Source organism: Tympanuchus pallidicinctus, unplaced genomic scaffold (genome assembly GCF_026119805.1).
Source record: "Tympanuchus pallidicinctus isolate F22 unplaced genomic scaffold, pur_lepc_1.0 scaffold35, whole genome shotgun sequence".
NCBI classification, from domain to species: Eukaryota; Metazoa; Chordata; class Aves; order Galliformes; family Phasianidae; genus Tympanuchus; species Tympanuchus pallidicinctus.
In genome coordinates this window covers 1855610-1881797 of record NW_026294753.1, presented here as the reverse complement: position 1 = coordinate 1881797, position 26188 = coordinate 1855610, and the positions used below count along the sequence as shown (strand labels likewise).

General features: G+C 57.3%; 2 protein-coding genes across 4 annotated transcripts; one reads left to right on the top strand and one right to left on the bottom strand.

Moving 5' to 3' along the window:
* Window positions 1-14202: 14202 nt before the first annotated feature.
* Window positions 14203-14774, bottom strand: TRNP1 (TMF1 regulated nuclear protein 1). Its single transcript, XM_052699253.1, has one exon. It carries the CDS (start codon window positions 14731-14733, stop codon window positions 14203-14205), a length of 531 nt encoding a protein of 176 aa, XP_052555213.1. The 5' UTR covers window positions 14734-14774.
* A 1043-nt stretch (window positions 14775-15817) lies between these two features.
* On the top strand, window positions 15818-25236 carry KDF1 (keratinocyte differentiation factor 1). Of its 3 annotated transcripts, XM_052699216.1 has the most exons (6): window positions 15818-16071; window positions 17186-17518; window positions 18114-18277; window positions 20016-21122; window positions 22274-22348; window positions 23017-25236. In XM_052699216.1, exons 4-6 carry the CDS (start codon window positions 20027-20029, stop codon window positions 23097-23099), a joined length of 1254 nt encoding a protein of 417 aa, XP_052555176.1. In that variant the 5' UTR covers window positions 15818-16071; window positions 17186-17518; window positions 18114-18277; window positions 20016-20026; the 3' UTR covers window positions 23100-25236. The 3 variants fall into 3 exon arrangements, with proteins under 3 accessions (XP_052555176.1, XP_052555175.1, XP_052555177.1); XM_052699215.1 differs by lacking the exon at window positions 15818-16071 and having other exon boundaries at window positions 17088-17518; XM_052699217.1 differs by lacking the exons at window positions 15818-16071; window positions 17186-17518 and adding an exon at window positions 17531-17630.
* Window positions 25237-26188: the final 952 nt, after the last annotated feature.

Sequence of the window (26188 nt, the reverse complement as noted above, 5' to 3'; positions counted from 1 at the left end):
TCTGTTGGGTTTTTTTATTTGCTTATCTATCAGGGCAGGGTGGTGGTACTGCTGCTGTCCTTACTGGAAAGAACCAGAACAGATTGCTGGTCTGGAGCAGCTGTGGGCTCCTGCTTCTCCCTCTGTCCCCCCCTCTGCTCTGGGCTCTCTGTCCCAAAGCCTGGTGGCACACAGCTGGGAGCTTTCTGTTTGTAATGATGTCTCATGGGGGTCCTGCTCATTGCTGGTCCCTGTTCCTGGTGGTCCCACGGCTGTCCTGCTCTTTGGTCACCATCTGGGCTCCCATGGGCTGATGCTGGGTGACCCTCCCTGCTGCTCCTGCCTTCTCATGAGTAGCATCCCGTGCCCGTGGTCACCAGCACCACGTTGCTCCTCTGCTGTAACGCTGTGTTTGGGGCAGCACCCTGCAGCAAGGTGTTTCCCTGTGGGATGGCAGGGCTGGGAAGCCGGGGGGGCTCATTCTCTAGCAAAGCCCTGTGCCCAGCCAGGTTCCTGGTGGTGGCTGGGAGCTGGGTGTGAGCTCCTCGTTGCCTGGCTGCCCTCCAGCCGGAGCTGCAGTTTCATTTCCCCTTGCAGAGCTACAGGCAGTTCTGGTTCCACCGCAACAATCGTGCTGACAACATGCCAGTCCTTGTTTGGGACAGACTTGCTGGCTCTGCTTCTCCAAACCCTGGCAGTTGTGGGGCTGTGAGCTCCTCTCTGACATCAGCCCTGGGCTGGAGCAGGGATTGCGCCCAGCAGCCGCTCAGGTGGGAGCAGAGCTGCTCTGTGTGGGCTGATTTCTCCTTGCTGGCACCGTGCTGCCTTCCCTGAGCATCTGCTGGGCCTGAAAATATCTGCCAGGTCTGTCGGCTGCTGCTGTGACCCTGAGCGTGGCAGCAAAAGCCCTGACAGCACCGGCTGTCATTGTTGGGGCGGATCAGGAGGCACAAAAGGACGCGAGTGGAAAGTACTAGCTGTGAGCAGAAAGGAAATGTTTACCAACCCGCATTCGGAGCTCTCTTTTGTTAATTGTCCAATAAAACCACATCTATCTTTATTTATTTTTTTGCCCCTTGCAGCCTGTATCTGTCTTTTTTTTTTTTTTTCCCTTTTTTTGCTTTGGGCAGGGGGTGATGGAACGAGTGGTGTTGGGCTGATGTGTGCTGGGTGCCCCCCCCCAAGCCAGGGTTGGCTGAGTGCTGCTTCACTTCCCTGCTCACAGATGGGAGCACAGAGTAGTTTGGCTGCTGGGGGTTCCCTGCTTTGCACGGCTCGTGGTTCTCCTCCTGGTTTTGCGCCCCTGCTGTGATGCTCTGAGTGACTGACAAGGGAGAGCTTGCTGAGATCTGCACACGGAGCATTGCATGGTGGTGCCTCTGTGCGCCCAAAGCTGCACTCATCTCGCAGCTTCGTGGCCCCACTACCATAGAATTGCATGGGTTAAAAGGGACCTTAAGGGTCATCAGTTGCTGCCAACCCAGGCCTGCAACTGGTGCTGCTCCCAGGCAGCTCAGGCCCCCTGGGCACAGCGCAGTGCTCACAGCCTCAGCCCTTTTCCTGGAAGCAGGTCTGGCCAAGCCCCGGGCTTGGAGGAACGGGAGGAATTTGTCTCAGGTTTCCAGAGTGCAAGAAGCATCTTGCTCCCACCTTTCAGCTGTCCTTAATCTGCTCTGCTCTGAGCACCATCCCTGTGCCTGCTGGCGGCTGGGTTCGGGTTGGGGCTGGGTTTGGGTTGGGTTGGGTTGGAGATGGGTTGGGGATGGATTTGGGCTGAGTTTGGGTTGGGTTGGGGATGAGTTTGGGTTGAATTTGGGCTGGGCTGGGGCTGGGTGTGGGCTGGGTTGGGGATGGGCTGGGGATGGATTGGATTCAGGCTGAGTTTGGGCTGGGTTGAGTTTGGGCTGGGTTCGGGCTGGCTTAGGGCCAGGCTCAGGCTGGGTTTGGGCTGGGTTTGAGCTGGGTTTAGGCAGCAGTTCGGCCACCTCCAGGATTTTGGAGCTCCTGCGTGTCCTCGGGCAGCGCGGGTGTTAACTGTGCTATTTGAGCTCATGCCGGCTGAGAGAACAGCCTGTCTGTGCGGCTCCTCTTTCCATTTATAGCTGTGTTTAGGCGATCCAGTGCACGGACCCTCGCGCTCTGACGCCTGGTGCCAAGCACGAGACAAATGCTTCATTGATACGTGCATACCAGGAGGGCAGCGGGGCCGGGACGGCGCTGAGCTGGGTGGCACGGGCTGGGGCCGGGCAGGCTGAGCCCAGGGGAGTGCTCACAAGTGGGGAGGAAGGCGCAGCGCGCAGCTCGTGCTGCTCTGCTGTCTCACCTGCCAGCCCTGGAGCTGAAGGATCACAGATGGGGTTTCTGAGCACCTCAGCTCGCGGCAAACTGCTCAGAGTTGGGAATGGAGGGTGTCCCCTTCTCTCCTGAGCGCATCGAGGTGAGATCAGTGGTGTGGAGCTGCCTGCACACACCAGCCCAGCTCCCCATGTGCACTCACAAACCCACCGTCCCCAGTAGAACCATAGAATATCCCAACTTAGAAAGGACCCATATGGATCCCTGAGTCCAACTCTGGCAGTAAAAGGGGTTTTGTGCTTGGAAAACCTGGTGCATCCTCCGGAGGTGCTGAAGGTTTGCTGGATGGTGCCCAGCAGAGCAGAGGGCCTTTAGGTGGGAGCGTGGTTCAGGACTTGTGCCTGGTGATGTACGTGGAGGCAGATAACAGCCCACACAAAGCACAAGGTGCCCTCTCACCTCTAGGGCTCACATCCCCTTCCCAGCATCGCAGAGCCTCGGGCCATCCCCACCTCCCCTTCCTGCCCAGGGAGTGACGTTTCCCTTCGCTTTATGGATGGGGCATCTCTCTGATGAGGACACCTTTGCCCACCCATCCAGGCTGGCTGATCCCTGCCCCCGTGCTGCCACCACAGCAATGTTTACCCTGCTTATCTCACTGCTCCCAAACCCCTATTCCGACAGGAGCGGTGTCACCCTGCCTTCCCAGCGCCATCAGCACTCAGCGCTCCCCACGGCATCGCTGTGCCCTACATTTCAGCCTGCTGTTTTAATGAAGGGTGGCTGCATCACACCCCGACGGCCCTCCTGCCTCTCCCTGCAGCACCCAGAACGATTACACCAAGCATCCCTTCCCCTCCTGCACAATTACAGCTCCATCCTGCCTAAATCCGCATGGCCGCGGCGTGACTCACCTAACGACAGCTCCCCTAATGAATCCTGGGTGCATTCCTTCCAGGCTGGACGTGATGTTAACGTGCCACTTAGTAACCAGCCACCCTTTTTCATCGTCAGCACAGCGAGTCGAGCCAGTTTCTTCCCCTGCCCCTCCTCTGCCACAGCGGGACGGGCGGCTGCAACCTGTCCATGTCAGCATCCAGGGCGTCATTCCCTTTTGTGGAGGGGTTTCTCACTGCTGCACTGAGGCCCAGCGATCTGCATCTGAGCTGGGAAAGAGGAATTGCCCACGTGTGTGTATCAGATAAGCTGAAATAAAGCCCTGATTGAGGCAGAAGGGATGCTTGGGGCTGGGGGACACAGGGCCTGTAGTTGCACAACGCTGCAACACAGGGCTGTGGGGTTTTCTTTCTGTTTGATTGCTGCTCAAGGGTTTCTTCTTCACAGAGCCATCAGCAGGAGCTTCCAGATACTGAAAGCAGCAGCAGAGGAGATGGTGATGGAGACAGTGCAGCCTCTGCCCCTCACAGCCTGGGGCTGTGCTCCAGCATCACACAGCCCAGCACTGAGCGCACCTGGAGCAGGACTGGGATCCCAGTGCACATCCCCAGTGGTTCCCAGCTGTGTGGCACATCTGCCTGCACATGGCACTGTGTTGGGCTCCCACAGCGTGCCCAGCCGCTGCAAATCCCCAACACCTCCTGTCCCCAGCCCCAAACAGCCCTGAGCTTCAGCAGACCACAGTTCGAAGAAGTCCATCGCTCTGTGCCTGCCCCACTTGGGGGTCAGCAAGGCCCCGTGGGCAGCTGCCTGGTGGGGGGAAGCTGGAGCTGTGCTGGGGATGTGGTGTGGGTGTGCTGGTGTGTGTGCAGAGGATGGGGCACAGGGATGGAGCAGTGCCTGAGCAGGATGCTCTCAGGGGGATGCGCGGGGGCTGCAGCGTGGGGAAGCGCTGAGGCGGGATGGGGCGACAAGAAGACAAATGTTTTGTGTCTCTCCCACGTGGAGCAGAGCCCGGATTCAGCCTGGAGCCACTCCAGCTCGATGAGCAGCGTGTCCTGCAGCGTTGTCCAGGGCTGTTTCCAGGGAGCACTTGGCTATGGGACAGGACAGCACTGAGACCATTGCTGTGGGTTTCCCCTTGCTGCAGGACACGCACTGGGGTCTCTCCCCGTGTTCTCCCCTTGGTTTCTGCCCAGGTGTGCAGGTCCACCTCACGGAGCCTTCGGGAAGGATTAAGGAGTCTGTTCTGCTGTGTGATTTCTGGATGACAACTTCCAGCTGCTCTCTTATTGATTGGGAGGGTATTTAGCAGCCTGGAGCATTAAAGGATGCCCTGAACCGTGGCTGTCACCTCTGAGGCGTCTGAGACATCAGCCTAAATAGCTGTAATTCAAGGCAAAATGGGGAGCCCAGGGTGCTGCCAGGCACAGCCCAAGTGGCAGCATGAAATCTGGGTGTTGGGAAGGGGTGCAGAACTCATGGCCCTTTTCCCTCCTGCCTCATCCTGCCAGCCCCAGCAGCTCTGTCAGCACAGATGTGCCACGATCATCCCCTGAGCCCAGGGCTGATCCATCATCCATCAGGCTGCCAGGCCAGGGGATGCCCCCAGCCCACCACAGTCCAGAGATCCAGCATGGGGACAGCAGGGACACAACTCCCTCCCAAACCGGCCTGGGCAGCTCTGGGAGTCCCCACGCCGTGTGTCAAGCCTCGGGAAGACACTAATTGTCCCATCACAGGAGACGGGCTGGAAAAAGGAAGTAACGAGGAGCTCTTTGTGACACCCATCTGCTCCTCTCCAGCAGACATGGCTCCAGGAGGCTGCTGTGGCAGTGCCATGTGCTGGTGCCATGTGCTGGTGCCATGTGCTGGTGCCACGTGCCAGCCAGCGTGCGCAGCGCTGCAGAATGGACAGGTGAGATAAGGAGCTGTGTGCAGCACCCTGTGCTCCAGCACGTCCCTCTGCACCCAAGCTGAGGGTGATCTGCCTCTCCTGCATCCCGGGCTTGGGACACACCAGCACATGGACCGTGGAGCGAGGGATGCAGGTTCTGCTCCATGCCCTGAAAGCTTTGCAAATCCTGAAGCGCTGCTCGCAAAAGGTGCCAGGAAAACCCCAAACCTGGAAAGCAGCAGCGATAAGGGGCTGACGGGGCAGGGAAGGAGTGGCCATGGCAGTGCAGTGTTTGCTCTGGGCTCACCGGCCTCGGCTGGAGCAGAATCTGATGGCAGGTAATAAATCCAGCTGGCCATGCCCTGTTCTTCGAGTATTTCAAGATTACTGCAACCTTTGTGTCCCGGCTGCTTTCTCCCAGCACGGGCTGTGGGTGCAGTGCAGGAGATTACAGCCTTTCAGCGTTATTTATGTGCGTAACTCCGGGGTTATCAGGAGAGCCTAGGAGAGGGAGATAGCACGTTAAAACAGCTCTGCTTTATGCTGCAATTATAAGGCTCAGCAGATGATTTCTAGAATGCGCAAGCCACCCTGCATGCATGAATGCAACCTGCCACCCTGAATGCAACGCTGCGCTCATTGCACTGGGCCAAGGGACCCCGTGATGTTAATTGGACGAGGGGGGGTTGTGCACCCAGCCCCATTTCAGCCCCCAACAACAGGCACAGCATTTGGGGGCTCGCGGTGCCCATCAGATGGAGGGAGCAGAACTGCCCCAAAGCTCAGCAGGGATCGTTCCATCCGCCGCCCCGCGCTGCAGATCAAACCCCCGCTGACCTGCAGGGCTGACAAAGGGACAATGGTCTCTGGGCTTTGTTTAATGTCCCTGGGACTGGCAAAGGACGTTCCCAGCTGCTCACCTCCCTTTGTTCCCGTGTTGACCATGGCTGCATGGAGCTGTGGTGCCCCGGGGTTTGTGCCCACGGCTCCATATCCACACAGCCGGGCCCTTTTGGTTGGATAAAAGCTGTTGATGTGGGCTGCTTTGGAAGGTTTTTGGTGCTTTTTAGGGTGGTGTCTGCGGAAGGGGATCTGTTCTTCTGGTTATCACCCCCCAGCCGATGCAGAGGGTGCAATGGTGGGAGCAGAGGGGCTGCCCTGAATGGATTCAGCAGGGTCCAGCTGGATGTGTAAGCATTGGGAGACCTCCAGGATGGGACAGAGGAATCACCGCATCCCCAAAAAGCTCCCACCCCCTTCCCATATAGGATTTTGCAGCACCTCCCCCAGAGCATTGCACCCAGCCAGTCCCAGGGTGGGTTTATCAGCACCGCTGCCTTTTGGTCATGGGGGTAAAAGCAGGGGAGCAGCGCGCCGGGTGCCAGGGCAGGCAGTTTGCTTTGCCTATCAGGAGGGAGAGGAGAAAGATAAATGCATGCCAGGTGGCTCTGGCAGTGCTGGCACCAGGAAAAGTTTCCATAGGGGTTGGTGGCACTGGGTTATACAGCTTCACCCCATCCACACGTCCTCTGGCTCTCCTTACCCACATCCCATGGAAGTGGGGAAACCCCACCAGCCTGGCCTGAAACCCATCCCAGGGGGCTGCCCATCCATCTGCTAACACTGGGCACAGCCCGACCTGGGAAGGTGATGCTGCAGTGGTGGCCACAGCTCTGCCCCCCCAAACTCCACCCCATATGAGGCTGCTCCTGCAGGGATGTGGGTCCATGATTCCGTGTGCTTAAAGCCATGGCCATCTGTCCCTGCAGTGTCCTGGTCCCTGTCCCACAGCACTGACAGCAGTTCCCACTGCACGTCTCATACATAGGCACAGGAGGTGTGGGTTAGAATCCCAATTCTGTGCTAGGGGAACATCACCACCCCACATGACAGCTTCAGTCAGCCAAAACCAAGAGGCAAATCAGTGTTATGACATTTATTTCATGAGGACTCACTAAAACAACCCAAAATGACAAAACAAACCCCAAACTGCAACCTATAATCATTCCCATGGGGTTGCATCCCCAGATAACCCATCCATCCCCCCATTCATTCATCCATCCATCCATCCATCCATCCATCCATCCATCCATCCATCCATCCATCCCTCCATCCCTCCATCCATCCCTCCATCCCTCCATCTCTCCCTCCATCCATCCATCCCTCCATCCCTTTATCCCTCCATCCCTCCATCTCTCCATCCATCCATCCATCCATCCATCCATCCATCCATCCATCCATCCATCCATCCATCCCTCCATCCATCCCTCCATCCATCCACCCATCCCTCCATCTCTCCATCCATCCATCCCTCCATCCCTTTATCCCTCCATCCCTCCATCTCTCCATCCATCCCTCCATCTCTCCATCCATCCATCCCTCCATCCCTCCATCCCTCCATCTCTCCATCCATCCCTTCATCTCTCTATCCACACACACATCCCTCCATCCTTCCCTTCATCCCTCCATCCCTTCATCTCTCCCTCCATCTATTCCTTCATCCCTTCACCATCCCTTCCTCCTCCCTCCCTCCATCCCCCCCCCCCCTCCCCGGGCGTATTTCTCTTGGCAGGTCTGGCAGCCGCGGGCAGGAATGTTTCCCTCTGCCGAGTGAAAGTGGAGGCAGGAATTGCTGGAATAGCGACAGGCTGAGTAACAGCGCTAACTTTATTCTCTGAAACAAAGGGCAGTGTCCCAGACACCGAGGGCTGTTCCAGCTCCCGGCGGCCGGCAGCGCGGAGGCCAGGGCTGGGGAGCGCAATAAGCTGCGGCTGACGGCAGCCCTGCAGCCCCTGCCCCAAATCTCCAGCCCCAAAACCAACCCCCTCCCACCGGTGGACCGTTCCCATGCTGCAAGGGGAGCTGAGAGTGTGCTGTAAGAGACGAGAGTTGAAAAAGCAGCCCCGAGGGGTGGGATTTCCCTCTAGGATCATAGGACAGCCCTCCCTGGGACTGTCCCTCCTGCAGGGATCTCTGGATTTTGGAGGGCTGCCCAGGGGGTGCAGCCGTGTGAAGGCCCTGAGCAAGCAGGGTGCTGCAGGAGGGGCTCCAGGACCCCACCACACCAATCTGCCCCCTTTCCCAGGGCTTCCTGGCTCTGGGGATTCTTTGGTGGTGGCTGAGGGGTGAAGGGTGAGGAGGAGGTGAAGGAGGAGGATGAGGAAGACCATAGGAGGAGGAGGAGGATGAGGAGAAAGAAGAGGCAGAAGGTTCTCTCCGTGGGAACTCATTGAAAGGGTAGACAACAGCAGGACAAGGGGAAATGGTTTGAAGTTGAGGGAGGGCAGATTGAGGTTGGATGTCAGGGGGAAGCTCTTTGCTATGAGAGTGGTGAGGTGCTGGAACAGCTGCCCAGAGAGGCTGTGATGCCCCGTCCATCCCTGGAGGTGTTCAAGGCCAGGTTGGATGGGGCCCTGGGCAGCCTGGGCTGCTATGAAATGTGGAGGTTGGTGGCCCTGCGTGTGGCAGGGGGTTGGAGCATCGTGACCCTTGAGGTCCCTTCCAACCCTGGCCATTCTGTGATTCTGTGGAACTCTTCAATGGCACAGATGTTCCAGCATCTTCCCATCCCATCCACAGCAAGGTCCTGGACCCCCAAAGAGCATCCCAGGGCACGAGGCCGGACCTGGGCTGGTTTTCCTTAACCGTGTGGTTTTGCATCTGAGCAGGATCTCTCCTCATTGCCCAGTGCTAGCAGCTGGGGACGGCCTTGGCTGTGGGGCTCGGGACAAGGCAGCGCTTTCCAAAGCAAATATTTGAGCAGCACAACAACACGTGGGAAAGAGCAGGGGCGTCCACTAACCCCCCTCACTGCACAGCGGTGGCTCCAGGGAGCTGGACCCTGCCCGGGGGGGTTCAGCCATGCCCTGACCTGTGCTGGGCTGAACTGCTTGCAAACCTCGTTCTGCCCCATGGGTTTGCACAAAGAGGCTTTAATGTTAAAGGGGCATCTTGGCCGGTGCTGGGCAGCAGCGAGGCGGGCGGCGTGGGGAGGAGTGAGGCCACAGCGGCTGCTGTCCGTGCCCCAAATCCACCCCAAATCCCATCTGTGTGTGTGAAGGGCACAGTGCTGAGCTCAGGAGGGGGCACCACTCATCACCTGTCCTCAATGCTGGCCGTGTTGGCTGTGAAATGGCTGTGCCAGCTGGCCAACCCCACTCCACCCCTGTATGGCACAAAGCAGCGCAGGTCTCCATTGATCCCTCCGATGTCTGCGCCCAGAGCTGCTCCCTGCCACTGCGTTCACCCATTTCTCCTGCTGCACGTGCACAGCTCGGCTTCACCCCTCTATTCCTCTTTGCTCTATTCCTATTGGCCTCAATATCCTTCTCCCTGAGCGTCGTTTGGCAGCTTGCATTTTGCTGCAAGGAGCACAACACCTGGACACCCCAAACCCCCCGGGGTGGGAGCAAGAAGGGCACCATTGCTGGGAATGGCACAGTCCTCACCCGCGCCCACGGTTTTCTTGGAAGCCACGCTGGAGGTGGGAATTGCACCCATGGGAAAGGTGAGGGCTGATTCACAGCTACCAGCCCTGGCACGCCGGGCACCCAGCAGCACTGCTGCCATCTGCTCGTGCCCACGTCACCTTTGGCAGGGCAGAGCTGGCAGCCCATCCCCGAGCACCGGGGGTCAGCACCGAGAGTCAGCACTGCCCAGCAGCCCCACTCTGCCTCTTCCTCCTCCTGCTCTCCAGGATGCACCATCAGCCATGGAGACGGTGTCCCCAGCACGACGTCCCCATCGTGTCCTATGGGGCCCTGCGGGGAGGCTCATCCGAGCCAGGGCTTCCCCAGGGCTTCTCCATAACGGGAGCTGCTCCCTCCTGCTCCGCTCCATAAGAGGAGAGGCGGCTGGGAGCGCTGAGCACAGCTTGGCTTCCCCCATGGATTCCTTTCCTGCCCGTCACTGACAGATATAGTGCCCACGTCAGCACGGCCGTGTCAGCCGGGTCTCGGTGCCCGGGATGCCATGGGGTGCAGGGGGTCCTTCTTGGCATCATCCCTCACCCCCTCCTCGCGTTGAGGCAGCAGGGGATGAGCTCGCAGGTGTCAAACGGGATGAAAATAAGGGCTGTGAGTGCAGGGCTGTCCTTCACCTCTGTCTCGTGTGTGCTGGTGGCACGGCAACACGGCTGGGTTCCCCCCGGGTGGCTGCAGGACTGCTGGCACAGCTCGAGCCCTGGAGTCCTGCTTCAGGCGTCACATCTGCCAAAATGTGGGGCTTTTCTCCTCAAACCCCAAAGCTGTGATGACAACCCAGGTGTTACGATGCTGATCTTTGGGTTCAACCATCCCACACCGCACACAGGGACCGGGATGTGCCAAACCCCGGAGCGCTGCCTCGCTCCCCTCCGCCTCTGCAGGGCAAAGCCCAGGCCCCAGAGCCCTGCTCCCTTTGCGCTTTGGGGCTGACGTCCTGACAGATCACTGCAGTGGGGAAGGGAGCACCCAGGGGAGCCGTGACCACAGCCAGCAAGTCAGCGCTTTGGGCAATTAATCTCTTTAAAACCTTAATGAAGCGTGATCAGGTTACAGGTCTCCCATCAGGTCGGGTTGCTGTGCAAGACAGCCCTCCTCCATAGGGCCCAGCAGCTGTGGGCTTTAGCATATACATATATAGGGTGCGTGGGGACCCGTTCCCACCTCCTCCAGCCCCATGGGCGCAGTGAGCAGGGCGCAGCCCCTCGGTGCACCTTGCCCTTTGAGGCCACGTGCTGCACACATGGTTGAGTTATTTTGAGGTCCCTTCCCAGGGCTCCCAGCAGGGGACACTTCCCACAAGGCGCAGGTGCTGGGATGCTTGGTGTCAGCCTCTCATTGGGGTCACATCTGATGGGGACGGGAGGCGGTGACAGGACCCTGCCCAGCATCTGTGGGAGTTGGGTGGGAGCTGCCTGAATGCCAGCGAAGCACAGCATGGATGCGTCCCACTGCTGCCCAGTGGAGCAGGAAGAACCTCTGAGAGTCCATCAGTCCCACAACACAAGGGGCCAAATGCCTCTGAGCATGGGAGGAAGGCAGCTGGGAATTGGCCCAGGGGCCACTTGCAGCAGGAATGGGTTCCTGAGACCTGAAAACCTGCAAAAGGACGGCATGGAGGGGGAGGGGGGACAACAGGGATGTCCCAAATGGTCTCCGGCAGCAACAGCTTTGCCAAGGGAAGGGAAGGGAAGGGAAGGGAAGGGAAGGGAAGGGAAGGGAAGGGAAGGGAAGGGAAGGGAAGGGAAGGGAAGGGAAGGGAAGGGAAGGGAAGGGAAGGGAAGGGAAGGGAAGGGAAGGGAAGGGAAGGGAAGGGAAGGGAAGGGAAGGGAAGGGAAGGGAATGCCCAGGGGATGAGGTGGCTGCAGATCCCATGGTGACCTCGAGTCTGGGGGTCTCAGACCCTCAGCTGTGGTTTGGGGGCAGCAATGGGAAATCCCCAAAATGGGATTTACTGACGTTTCTCTGTGTGTCCAAACGGGGGGCTGAAGGGAGGGGTGGGAGATGGAACTTTTCACGGGTTCAGAAAGAGCTCAGAACACCACGAGGTGCCACCCGTATTCCCAGCTCTACCACAGCTGGGCCTGGAAAAAAGAGCCTGAGAACCCACTGTGGTGTCCCCCACAACCCCCAAAATCCTGTGGGCTGAGCTCAGGTGCTCTGAGGGGCCAAATGGGGATGGAAGGGGCAATTCCCACCTGCTCTGGATGACTGGGGCTAATAGGAGCTAATTGGCTTTTAAGGGAGACCAAGATCGAAGGCAGAGAGATGGGGGTGTCCTGAGAGAAAAGGGGCACCAATTCAGGTGGGGACCCCGAGGGACCCCATGACACCACATCCCACCTCCTCTTCCTTTCAGCCCCATACCTCAACCCAACCCCCCCCCCCGCCCCCCCCGTGTCTCGGCCCCCCATCGGCCCCACATCTCTCCCCCCCAAACCCCTCCCAGCCCCACACCGAGCTCCGTGGGGCTGCACTGCCCTCTGCCGTCGTCGCTCCGCAGCGCTTCCCGCAGCCCCACGCGCGTCCCTTCCCACGGCTCTGCCTGTGCCCGACCCGAAGGGATTCGGAGGAAAAAAACAAAGCCGAGCATCCCGCGGTGCGGCGTTTGCCCTGCAAAGGGAAACAAACGGAACCATTTAGCCAAAGCCACCGCAGGAACACGCTGCGATGAGGCTGGGATTGTGCCGGGACAGGGAGGAATGGCTGCACCGAAGGGCTTTGAACGATTTTATTCTTCCTGGTTTAACGGAGTGGATTATTATTATTATTATCATCATTTTCTTTTTTCCTAAGGTCTCCCCCCACCGTTCCTGCTCTAATCAGGTCAAAAGCTGATTTGGAAATAATCACCAGAGAGTGTGTGGGGGGGGGTAGAGGGGGGGGGATCCAACCAAGAGAATTAAGTCCAAGCTGTGCATTTCATATTATTAATTGAAAGCCTGGCACAGATAACGCATCCCTTCTCCAGGCTGAGCCCCATAAGCTGCTCCAGCAGCAGCCTCTGCCCCTCTGTGGGGTGTGCAGGATTAGGGCTGAGCACGGGAGGGCAGAAAGCAGGGAGCATCTGGGGGTTGGAGGGAGGGGGGGGGTGCAAACAGAGCAGCACAGGAACCCATCTGATAGCACGGGTTGATTGCGGGGTGTTACTGGGGCTCGTTTGCTCATCCCTGCTCTGACCACATCAAGACACAGCTGGGAATGAGTGGAATATATCAAAGTTTACTTCTGCATCGCCCCGCAGAGCAAAGCGCGCGCAACAGACCTGCTGTGTCACAGGAAGGTACATTCATGAGTCAGTGAGACCCTCCCCCACCCCCCATCCCCCAAAACAGGGGGTTTTTTGTTCTTTAAATTAAAAAAAAAAAAAAAAAAAAAGCAACACAAAAGCCGAGCTGTGATCTTCCAGCAGGATTCACGCAGCCTCTGAGGAAAGCTGTAGCAGGCAGAAGCGCGGTGCGGTGAAGCAGGAGGCCGGGCTGCAGCTGGCAGAGATCCCAGCAGGATGGGGACGGTGCTGCTGTGCCCCAGCCCTCCGTCCCAAGGCTGGTGGGGTGCAGGGGGGATCAGTGGTCCTGTAGAAGCTTTCTGCTCAGCCCTGAGCTCAACTCTGAGCCTCCTCGGAGCCTGCAAGGACGGCCTCTGCCGCAGGGTGACATTGGGGTGCCTGAAGGATGCTCGCTCAATGTGTCCCCACGCCTCCAGTCCTGAGCGTTATCTGCCTGATGGCAACCAGAGTCCCAGCCGTCCTGCTGAGCCCTGCAGGATCCACGCAGGGTCGGCACTGCAGTAAGGACCTCTTTGCTCCCTGCCCTCCCAGGATGCACAGTCCGAAGCCCAACCTGAGGCTGGTGGATGTGGGGTGGCCCCCAGCCCCCTCAGTTCTGCATGGGGCTGCACTCAGGCTCAATGTCAGCACTCATGTCCCGATGTGAGGCTTACGTGGGGAATGGGCACAGCCCCATTGTGGCTGCTGCTTCCAGGGGGTGCCGACAGCAGGTTCCCCTTTGTTGCCTCCAGACCTTGTGATCTTCCAGGGAAACCTTCGGCCCTGCAGGATCCCCCAACCCCACAGAGGTTCCCAGACCTGCTGGGTTCCCCCCCCACCATGCACTCAAGGGCCAAAATCCTGCTGTGTCCTTCAAGCATTCCAAACCCCACAGAGTCCCCCAGGGACCCCTTCACCCTCATTCTTCAGGGCACCCCAAGGTTCCAGACCCTGCTAAGTACTCTGGAGCTCCCCAACCCCACTGAGCCCCTAAAGGAACTCCAAGCATCCCAGCCCCCTCCCCATTAAACCACCCCTAAGGACTCCAGACCCCGCTGGATTTCCTCCTCCCTCCATGGGCTCCCTCTGACCCCGCAGGGCCCCCCCACCAGAGCAAGCTTTGTCAGACCCCAAAACCCACAGAATCTCCCTAACAGCCCCCCAGCTCACAGCACCCCAGCCCATCAGGCACCCTCACAGTCCCCAGACCCCGCTGGGTCCCCCTGTGTCCTGCAGGACCCCCAATCCCACAGCGTTCCCATGACAGCTCTCACACCCACACGCCCCGACCCTTCACACCCCCTCAGCTCCCTCCGGCTCCCCAAACCCACAGCGTTCTCACGAAGCCCGCAGCACCCCACAGCTCCCCCCACCCCCCCCCTTTTCTAAGCGGGGCTGCGCGGTGCAGCGGGCAGCCTCCTGCTGGGGGTGTGCACGGAGGAACGCCGCGCTCTCCCCGTCGCCCAGGGCACGCAGCTTCGGAGCGCTCGGGCCGCGGCAAGCAAAGCACCGGGTCGGGGGCGAGGGCGGCGGCGGAGCCCCTTCTGCAAACGCTGCCCCTGCGCTGCCAGCGCCAGCTGCGCCTGTGCCACGCCGCTCCCCAGCCGGCTCAGCGCCTCGGCTCGGGCGGCCAGGCGCAGCTCGGCGTGCCGCAGCGCGCAGTGCACCTGAACCACGCGGCCCTCCAGCTCCGCCGCGGCTCTCCGCCGGCACTCCGCAGCCACCAGGCGCCGCCGCGCCGCCGCCAGCTCCAGCGAGCCGCCGCTTCCTCCTCCTCCTCCTCCTCCCGATGCCGTTCCTCGTCCCGATGCCGTCGCTGCCGCTCCTTCGCCAGCCGCCGTGCCGGTGCTGCTGCCGGAGCGCTCCGGGCGCTGCTCGTCCGTCGGAGCCGGGGATGCGGCGTCCGATGTCGCCATGGGGAGGAGACGGGCGGAGGGAGAGCGGCGGTGCGGGTATAGCGGGGGGGCGGGGTGATGCTGCATGGAGCGGCACCGGGGGGCGGCACCGACAGCGGGGATGGGAGGGGTGCTGGGGAGTAATGGGAGGGACTGGGTGGGATGCTGGGGGTACTGGGGGGGGTTGGATGGGATACTGGGGGTACTCGGAGATGTGGATGGAATACTGGAAGATACTGGGAGGGTTGGATGGGATACTGGGGAGTAATGGGAGGGATGGATGGGATACTGGGTGTACTGGGAGGGGTTGGATGGGATACTGGGGAGTAATGGGAGGAGTTGGATGGATATTGGGGGTACTGGGGAAGGGGTACTGGGGGGACTTGGAGATGTTGGTGGGATACTGGAAGGTATTGGGAGGGGTTGCATGGGATACTGGGGGTACTGAGAGGGGATACTGGGATACGAGGGGTTCTGGGAGAGGTTGATGGGATACTGGAAGGTACTGGGAGCAGTTGGATGGGATGCTGTAAGGGGATGACTGGAATACTGAGGGGTAGTAGGATGGGATACTGGGATGGGCTGAATGGGATGCTAGGAAGGGATGAGTGGGAATAGTGGGAGAGTATGGATGGGATACTGGGGAGGTACTGGGGGTACTGGGAAGGGATGAATGGGATACTGGGGATACTGGGAGAAGTTGGGTGGGACACTGGGAGGGGATGTATGAGATACTGGGGAGTAGTGGGAGGGACTGGCTGGAATACTGGGCGATTAGTAGGAGGGGAAGAACGGGATACTGGGGGTACTGGGAGGGAATGGGTGGCATCCTGGGGAGAAGTGGGAGGAGTTGGATTGGATACTGGAAGCTATGGGAGGGGCTGAATGGATGCTGGGAGTACTGGGAGGAGAAGAATGGGCTGGGTGGGAGACTGGGGATTATTAGGAAGGGCTGGGATACCAAGGTGATGCTAGGAAGAGTCAGTTGGGATACTGGAGAGATTCTGGGAAGGTGCTGGCCGTGGCACTGGGGATTAGTGGGAAGGGTCAGGTGGAATACTGAGGGGATGCTGGGGAAGGGTGGGTTGGGATGGGATGTGGAAGGATTACTGGGAAGGGTTGGTTAGGACATGGGTTACTGGGAAGGGCCAGTGCAGATACTGGGATTTTACTGTGAAGGACTCAAAATAATTGCCTGGCTGGGTTTTTTGTTTTTGTTTGTTTGTTTGTTTGCTTCCCCTCTTTACAAAGGCTTGTATAGGCTGGGAAAAGTGGGACAGGCAGCGTCATTCGCTGAGCAAATGGGATGAAGGGACACCACAGAGAGTGTGGGTCCCCAGTGCAGGGCTGGGGGCTGAGGTAGGCCATGGAGGGATTTGTGTGGATCTGGTGGCACAGGGGGTTGAACAGGGTGGGGAGAAGGGGAGTGAGGTGGATGGGGAGAGACAGGAACCTCAGGGAGGGGGGTCGTTGAGGAAGGGCTCTGAGGGATGGTGATCCATCGGGACAGGGATGCTTTGAGGCTAGGAACTTGGGAATGGGGATTACAGGGACAGGGACCTTGGGGATAGTGAGCATTGGGTGTGAGGACTGTTTGAGGCACCGAGCCCTGGGGACAGGGACCTCAGAGCTGGGGATCTCTGAGGGCAGGGGTGCTTTGGGACAGGACTCCTTGGGGACAACAGTCCATTGGGACAGAGATGCTTTGAGGTGAGGATCCTTGGGGCAAGGAACTTGGGAATGGGGATTTCAGAACAGTCATCCTTGGCAACAGGGGATGAGGGCTGCTCAAGACAGAGACGTTTGGGGACAAGAATCCTCAGGGAGAGGGCACAAATACTGTTTGAGGTACAGACCCTTGGGGACAGGAGATGTGGGATCTTTGAGATATGGACCTTTGGGACAGGGATCTTCAAGAACAAGGATCCTTGGGGACAGGATGAGGGCTGTCTGATACAGACCCTCGGGGACAGGGACCCACAGGGACAAGGATCCTTGGGGACAGCATGAAAAAAGGGCTGCTTGAGAGAGAGAGAGAGACACCTGGGGCAGAGACCTTTGGGGACAAGGATCCTCAGGGAGAGGGGACGAGGGCTGAGATACAGCCTCTGGGGATGGGAACCTTCAAGGACAAGGATCCTCGGGGATGGGGGAATGAGTTCTGTCTGAGATACAGCCTCTCAGGGACAAGGACCTTTGGGAACAAGGATCTCTGGGGACAGAAGGTGACGAGGGCTGCTTGAGACAGAGACCTTTGGGGACCTCTGGGACTTTCTGGGAAAGAAACTATTTTTTGCTACTTTTTGTTTGTTTGGTTGGTTGGTTTTTCAGGTCTTTTTTTTTAGAATTTTATTATATATTTTATATACTTTTTTTGTGTTTTAAGTGCTCAAATAGTGGAACTAAAATTAGCCGCACAAGAAAAAAAAAATCAGAACAGGGCCAGGATATTATTTCTGTTGGCTCCCTTCAGATCAGCCTGACAAGGCACGGCCAGAGCTCTGCTTGAGATACAGACCCTCGGCGACAGGGTCCTACTGGGACAAGGATCCTCAGGGACAGCAGGGGACGAGGGTTGCTGGAGACAGACAGGGGCTCAGGGGATGAGTGCTGTCACAGACCCTGAGCACACGGACGCGGGGCGAGGAACGTCGGCGCTCAGCCGGGAGCAGCGCTGCGCTCGGGTCGGGGTCGCACCGCGCTTCGCGCTTCGCGCTCCCGTGTCCCTCGCGGCGCTCCGTCGGGCGGGTCACGTGGGCTCACCTGGCCCAGGTGGGGCGGGGCCGGCGCCGCTCCCTGCTCGCAGGTAACGCCGGGACCCCGCGCGTCCCCCGCAGCGGCACCGGGAGGAGGGGAGCGGCCGGCGGCTCCTGCCCTGCCCCGCTCTGCTTTGCCCTCCCAGCTCCGCCCGCCCCGGGGTTCGTCCCCTTTCTCCCCGTTCCACAGCCGGGCCCGACCCCCCGCCCAGGCCCCGCAGCCGCGTCCAGGCCTCCTCTTCCTCCTCCTCTTCCTCCTCCTCCGGTCCCATCGCGGGGTGCTGAGGATCCTCTGAGAGCGCTGGGAGCCCCAACCCTCGTTGTCTCGGTGCCGTCCTACGGGCAGCGGGGCTGCGCTCCTCACCGGCAGCTTGATGGGTGGGGGGCGTCAGTGGGGCGGGGGGCTCCTCCTGCAGGCTGTGCGTGGTTGGGGGGGGGCTGCGGTTCCTCCTGTCCGTCTGAGCCGAGTTTGCACCTCCGTGTCGGTATCAGCCCCGGCGCTGGGGTCCTGCTGCTAACGGGATGCTCTGATCCCCCCTCCCACCCCCCACCGGCATGGGTGTGGGCGAACCCGCGGGGCCAAAACCCCCATCTGGAGGATGCTCACAGCCTCGTTTATTTGCTTTGTTGAAACCTTTTTTAAAGGAACCTCTTTCTGCTGAACAATGACGATCTTAGACCCCGGCTAACTGGCACAGCTCACGGCTCCCACGCTGCTCCTCCCAGGCAGATGGTGGAGTCCTCTGTGAGGATCGGCTCCTTTCAAACCAGGCGCCTGTGTGAGAAGAGGGAAAGCTGCCAGCTGCCCTGTAAGTATCAGCTCTGCTGTGGATTCAAGTTATGTACAGCTGCGTTAAGCTGCTGTCAGTCCCTACGCCAAAGAAACCCATCGAGTCCATAGGCTGTGTGCTCAGCACGGTGTGCTGCCAGCACAGAGGGGGGTGCTGTGAGACAGAGGGGCTGAGTGCAGCACTTTGGGGCGGGAGGTGTTTGTGAGTGGAGGTGTCATCTCTGCACCGGGCCTGGGTTGTCCTTTTCTGGGCACCGAAGATGCTTTGACATGTCAGAATGTTGTGGGTCATTACGTAAGGGATGGCTGCAGTCTGGGTGTTGGATCTCGGGGGGGAGCTGGATATGAAGGGAAGCATCCCATTAAGCAGTGATTAGATCAGCTCAGATGGCTTTTGTTCAGTGCTAAATTCTGAGCTGAGTTCTGAAAACAGCAAAGCTGAGAACAGAGTAGGACTGCTGTTCTGAAGTGGAAGCAATGGAACTCGCTGTTCGTGCTCTGTCTGGAGAGCTCTGCCTGTTTGGCACTGGAATTGGGGTTTATATTAAATACGTTGTCCAGGAATGTGCAAAGGAACTCCAGAAACATGTGCTGCTTACAAATTGCTATAAGCTAATGGAGCCAAGAGGTTCCTGGAAAGCAGCGATGCGACACGACTGCCAGGGGAGTGTTTTCCCTGTGCTTCTTTCTAATGGTACTGCTGCTTTTTGTTTTCCTTTCTCTTTTATTAATTAAAAAAAAAAAAGGCAGTGATCTGACGAGGGCAGGTATCTGTGCTTGAGTTGCCCTATAGAAAGAATAAAGCAGGGACAGCCCAAAAGCACTTAAGCTGTGGCTGGGCTCTCGCTGTTTATTAATTGACCTAATTAGTATTTAGAAGGATCTCTTGGGGGTCCTGGGTGAGAAGCTCAGAAAGCAAGGGCAACTGAGGGGCCCAGCACAGCCTGGAATAAAAGCAGCAGCCATGAAAGCAGAGGGACAGCCTCGACCCAGCATCTCTCACTATGGTGTGTGGTGGCAACGAGAGCAGCTTGCTTTAGGATTCCTGCAGCACAGCTCTGTGGAAGCTTTGCTCCCATGAGATGTGATTTGAGAGAGGATCTTCAATCCAGATGCAGAGGTTGGCTTTTTCAGCAAAGTCCAGGACGTGACACGGCCATGACTGGCAAAATTCATCAGTGTTAGTAATGCCATCGTTGCTAAATCCTCTACATGTGAATGGTGGCAAATGATTTGGAGCATGAATTGACAGTTGCATAATTGATTACTTGTCATCTCCTCCTAGGCACAGTGTGTTTTGAAATGGGTGAGTGCTGTCAGGTAATCCCAGAGAATGCAAGGCAAAGGGGAAGCTGTTGAAAAGAGGATGCTTTGCCTTTGGAGCCTGGCTGCCAGCTCCACCTGTGCATTTATTGCTTGGAGGCAGCAGCTCTGTAGCAGCACGAGGTGAACCTCTTCTGAAGGCTACGGGGATTTTGGTGCCTTAAAGGGGCCCTTCTATAACACTTCTTTCCTGGTTTGAGCATTGAGTGAGAGCAAACGGTGTGGTTTGGTAGCTGGGGGACTCTGAACTGCACAGCGGCCTCCCCGTGTGTGCAGTGAGTGCACAGCGTGAGTCCTAGTGCCAAATGGTTCTCAGACTACACTGAATTTGAGATGGAGCCTCACTGAATTTGGATTTGGGTCCTTCTCGTGTTACTGGCAGCTTGCTAAGGCGGCAGATGCTTGGCTTGACTTGAAACCTCCTTGTCCTTCAGGTGCTTGAGCCATGCTGGGCCGAAAAGCAGGACCCCCCCACAACCTGAACAGCCACCGCCAGAAAAACCAGTCCTACCAGCAGGCCGTGCCCCCGAGGAGCCGACCATCCAAGGAGGCCGAGGTCGGGCTGGAGGTGTTGGGTGGTTTGACTCCTGAAATCAAACAGAGCCGCACCAGAGCCCAGCAGATGCGGGACAGGAAAGGTCGCAAAGCTGACCTCAAGGACTCTAATGGGAGAGAGGCAGAAACCATTACCTTCATCTCCGGCACGGCGGAGGCTCCTGCAAACCAGAGCTTCTGCTGTTCCTCTCTGTCTCATGCCTGGAAAACGTACAAAGCTGTTTTCTGTTGCATAGTGACCTGTGGGGGCTGCTTTCAGGACTGCAGTGTCTGCATCCCCTATCCAGGGCCTGCCGAGTCCTCCACCGACGATGGGAAGAATGGAGATTACAACGGGCAGCTGCCAAACAGCCCTGCCAACGTCTCTCCCACCGAGAAGAATGGGAACCAGATCAAAAAGTCCCACATGGGCAGCAGTTTCAGTTACCCAGATGTCAAACTGAAGGGCATTCCTGTCTATCAGAACAGGAGCCTGGGCCACCATCTGGAATCAGATTCGTGCTTCAAAGAGCTGCTGCCGGAGAAGCCCCTCAGGAACAGCATAGAAAAGCCTCCGCTCCCCAGCAGCCACCGGAGCTCAGAGGAGTATTATTCCTTCCACGAGTCTGACCTGGATATCAGCGAGCTGAACGGCTCCATGTCCAGCAGGGAGATCGACGTCCTGATCTTCAAGAAGCTGACAGAGCTCTTCAGCGTCCACCAGATCGACGAGCTGGCCAAGTGCACGTCAGACACTGTCTTCCTGGAGAAGACCAACAAGATCTCGGACCTCATCAATAGCATAACTCAGGACTACAACCTGGATGAGCAGGATGCTGAATGCAGGCTGGTCCGAGGCATCATCCGCATCAGCACTCGCAAAAGCAGGGTCCGGCCCCACATTTCTGTTCCAGCCAGCCAGAGCCATGAGGAAAAGTCCAGCAGAGGCAACGCGCCGGATAGTGGGAATGAAACAATGCTGGAGTCCACGGTCATCAGCCAGGACGGTGCGTGCAGGTTTCAGGTGTTACAGGGGCTGTTTCATCAGAGCTGTCAGATGTGCTGATGGAGTGGGGTTGAAAACTGATGGCTGTCTTCAGGGTGGGATCCAAGTTAAAGGAGGAAAGATTGAGGTTGGATGTTAGGGGGAAGTTCTTCACAAGGAGAGTGGTTAGGGCCTGGAACGGGCTGCCCAGGGAGGTTGTGGATGCCCCGTCCTTGGCCGTGTTCAAGGCCAGGTTGGACGGGGTCCTGGGCAACCTGATCTGAATGTGGATGTTTGGTGGCCCTGCTGGGCAGGGGGTTGGAACTACATGATCCTTGAGGTCCCTTCCAACCCGGGTGATTCTGTGATTCTGTGATTCTGTGGGCTGCTTTTCCTGGCGTCTGTCAATGGGGGTCTTTCTGTGTTACCAGAGAGTTCTGCTTGTCACCAGTCACTGCTTTCTTGATGCTATCTTTCACTGTCAGGGAAGTTTGCACTGAGCAATGGAAGGGTTCATTCTGCTGCTTCCTCTGCACCTCTATGCTAGGCAGAAAGACTGTGAGTCAAACTTAACTGGTAGGACCAGACAAGCTGGCTTGTGCCAGAGGATGTCCAGTTACCAAGCTGCCTCTCTACCCCGTGTTCTAGCACCGTTCTTGGCAATGCCACCCTTAAACCACCAAGACAGAGTGCCTCATTGGAGCTCAGCCTTCCTACAGGAGGGGTGAGGAGAAGCCAGCAAACAGCCCTGCAAAGAGGGGGGAAGGGCTTTTGCCACAGTGTGAGTGTGCACACTTATTCCAAGGACACTGTCCTTGTCTGGAGCAGCCTGAATTGAGTGACCTCTAAAACAGGCGGGAGGAGCGTTGTAGAAAGACCTGGAAAAGCTGAGCGTGGGGTCAGGAGACATCCAGAAGTCACAGAGGAAACTGGGTGGCTGTCATGCTTCCCAGCTCAGCACCGAGGCTGCTGTTGCTTCCTGGTATTTATAGCTCCCATTACTGGGACAATGATGGAAGCAATCTGAAGAATAAGACGCTGCCTCTGCTGCTAGCTGAGGGTGGTGCCTTGTGAAGGAGAGCCTCTGCATTCCCTGACGGGTGTCTTTACTCTTGAGTCATAGCTGCCCGTCCTTTCCTGGCTTCTTCCTGACCTTCTTGGTTTTTCTTGCAGATTTGGCCGTGCAAATATCAGAGGAAACACCAGCAGATGTGCTGGCCAGGAACATGAGGCGGCACAGCAGCGCAGGTAACGTGCCTGGCCAGAGGTCTTTGCAGTGGGTGAGCTGCAGGAAGGGGGGGTTTGGCAGGAGGGAGCAGAGCACCCTGAGCTCCTCACACCGGTGTGCCTTCAGTTTTCACCCTTTGCTGAGGTGATGGCTGCCTCTTAGGGTGCTGTAAGGTGTTTCCTTCTCTCAGGAGTGAAGGGGGGCTCAGAAGGCTGCGAGCTGCCCGGGTTTGGTGGCTCCTCCTGAAAGAGAAGGGAACCCACTGCAGAGCTGTGCCTGTGCTCAGCATTTGTCCCAAGAGCTTCCAGTCTGCAGGTATCTTGACAAAGTCTGGGGCTCTGCCTGGGGCGTGAGCAGCTGAGGTCGGATCGCATGGGAACCGTGCAAAGGGAAGCAGAGGAGAGCAGCTGCCTGTCCCCTGAGCTCTGATCCTCGTGGCATGCATGCTACACTCCAAAGAGCTGCCCAGGGCTAAAAGACAAGTTTTCTCCTGCATAATAACAGATCTCTCCTAGAAGATGGCCACAATGCAGGCAGGGTTGTTCCCTGCCCGTGGGCTTTGTGTGGCTTTCTCCTCCCTCATGATACACAATGCCTTTTGTGGCAGCTGCTTGCCTAACTGCCTGGCACTTGGCTGCTGTAGTCCATCATATCTAATGTCACCGTCTCTTCTTTTTTCCTCTCCAAGGCTCTCCAACAAGCAGAGATTCCTCTTTCCAAGACACAGAGACTGACTCATCTGGAGCACCTCTGCTTCAGGTGTATTGTTAAGAAAAGGGACCCAAACAGCAGGCAGGCATTGCAAGGCTTTGCTGCAGATTTCTCTTTCCATATGGAGCATATTATGTCACTTTTTCCCCCCAGTCTACTCACATCCTTTGTTGAAGCCAAAGTTCTCCTACTGTCTGAGTTTCACTGGGAATTTTTTTTTTCTTTGGACAATATAGAACATTAAGGAAGTGAACTGTGGAGCTAATGCACTTGGGAGGTGGAATGTGTGCCCAGGGAGGAGAAATGGACAAGGAAGTGCTCGATGATTTTATTTCCAGTCTTCACGTTCCAGCAATCTCAGTGACCCAGCTCCTTCCCTGCTTTGAGAATGTGCTGTACATTTCTTGCTTGCTGGCATTGCAGAAGTTAACCTGGGGAGGGGGTGTCAGGGGGTGTCTGTGTTAGTGACAGTGCTGAGGCAAAGGCCAGGCACCCGCTCTCTAAGGACCCAGATCTCTGTGTAAAGAGCCTGGGTTGGTGGTCCCAGAAACACAAGTCCTCTGCCCGTGGCGTTGCAGATCTGCCTTCTTCCTGCTGCCCTTAGTGTCGTTTCCCATTGCCCTGTAAGGAGAAGGTTCAGCTGATGTGGTTTGTTTCAACTTTGGCCTCTTGGCCCCTCTCCCAAGATAGTGCCAGCTGCAGGGAGGCAATGCTTGAGCTGCTGCCCTCCTCATCCTCCCCAGCTACTCCCGGTCTGATCTGAGCTGCACACATTGACCTGTGGCTTGCGTGCCAGCCCGCTCTCCTCTCTCACTCAACACCAAGCCCTGTGCATTTCCCCATCGTGCTTGTTGTCTGGCTGGCTGCTGGGGCAGCCCTGGAACGTGGGTTATATGAGGTATGTGAGACAATTCCTTCATTTTTAGTTCTTATTTTTTCTGATAAAGACTTGGACTGTTTGCTCTGCCAGAAAATCCCATCAAAGTGTCCTAACTTGAATGAAAGCTTCCCTCAGAGAGCATCTGCACAGGACCTGGGAGAAGCCGCTCACACAGCCCTGTGAGCGCTCAGCACCTTCTCTGACTTCTGCTCTTCTTTCACAGCCACGTACAGCTGTGGCATTGCTACCCCAAGGGCACAGAGCCAGATGACCTTGAGGGCTGCAGCAGGAGGAAGCTGTACCTTGCTGGTGTTGCCACTTGTTTTTTTATCAGAAAGCAAACATGCGAGGCCATGGGACTTGTTTATACTTCAGGTGCCCTTGGACATGACTAGAAAATGTTGGGTTGGATTTCCCATCAACGCAATCAACACACCCACTGGTTTCTGAGGAGGGGGAAACCAAAGTCGGTCCCATGCTTTGGTGCAGATTGTGTTTGTGTGCCTTAATTGAACTGAAACGTGCCTTAATTGAACTGAAACGTGCCTTAATTGAACTGAAATGTGCCTTGAGTTCATAGCCCATGATTACTCTCCCAAAGGTTGGGTAGGGGGAAGAGGATTAAATTCTTGACGTAAGCAGTCAAACTTATTTAAGTGGCCAAAGTCCTTTGAAATGTGCAGCCCAAGTCCCTGTCAGAGCCTGTTTTTGTAAGCTGCTCACATTTCCCAGCGTGATTTCATGAATCATGGACATCACTGAGACCACACCTTGAGCCACTGACTGAGATATTGGCAATAAAGGGGTCTGAGCCATTGGTTTGGCGTGCCCTCCTGGTGTTGTCATCAGCACTGGCTGTGAAAAACCCTCTCTGTGCAAGGAAGAGACATGAAGCAAGGGCAGCGCGGGGCCCGGATCGGCTGCTTGGTGACCTTCAGAATGCCACATGGACCCACTCTGCTTCCTGCTCCTGAGTGGGTTTGCCCATACCTCTGCAATGAGTTTCCTCACACCTGTACAGCACTGTGGCTCATGCAGCTCTGTGTGCTTTGCGGTGGAGATGAGGGGTGAGAATGAACTTGCAAAGAGCTGCCAGCTGCTACTACAGGTGCAATGGCACTTCTTTATGTTTAGTCTGCATACTGTGAGCCAATGCCTATGGATCAAGCTTGCAAAACACACCCAAAAGCCGAGTCATCTGCTGGACCCTGCAGCTGGTGCACCTGTGGTGTCTTATGGCATTCATCTCCCTTCCTCACCCTTAACATCTGATTCAGTCTATTTTTTTTTAATATAAAGCAGGAGATGTGCTCTTTACCTGTGCTGTCTTTTGTGTTCTTGTGTTATGAGGGAGCCTGGGCTGAGAAGGAAGGCTGTTCTGCCTTCCCAGCAGTGCGTGCACAGCGGTGGTTGTGTGTGTGTGTGGGGGGGGTTGTTCTGAGGGCTGAATGCAGGGCTGGTGTGCAGGGCACAGGGAAGGAGGGTGCAGGTGGAGAACCCTCTGTGGAAACACAGGCTTTCCCCAAGGCTGAAGCTGGAACTGAGCTCTGGGAGAACTCAGCCTGAGGGGAGAATTTCCAAGGGCGTGAATGCTTCTTGCTAGAAAGTGCCACGAGTGCCAGCTGTGCTTTGTTACGCGAGGATTGCAGTTCAACCTGACCACCCTTGGCCAGCAGGCAGCGTCTCGTGCAAGAGATGCGTTCCTTGGGATGGTTTTAAGCCCATGAGTGGGCACTGCTGCCTTCTCTCAGCTGGAAACGGGCTGCCGCAGCGAGCTGCTGTGCCTGCAGCGCTCAGAACGGCCTATTGCTGCCCCACGGCAATGCAGCCAAGGCTCCCTGCAGCGCCGCGCTGGGCCGTGGCTGTCACTGCTGTCCCTGCCATCCCCACCTGCTCCTGAGCTGCCCTGATAGTTCCTCCTGCAAGTCCAGGCTGTGTTTCTTTGCCCTCCGAATGCCCTTTCTGTGAGTTCCTGCAGCGCTCTTCCTGGAAGAGATCAGTCTTCCTCCTGCGTGAATCTGGGCATTGGATGGCGCAGGGTGGCTGTGCCTGATGTGCATCCCAGCTCCTGCTTCCCCTGAGGATCCAGGGAGGACGCTGTGCTTCTGTCTGCTGGGTGCACCGTATGCACAACGCAGGATCTCATCCCCAACCAGCAGCATTGTTCCAGATCAGTGCTGTCAGACCACTGTCATTTCTGGACAGATTTTATACCTTTGCATATAGAACAATGTACACACAGCTTCTGCATCCCTGCCGTGAGCTCTGT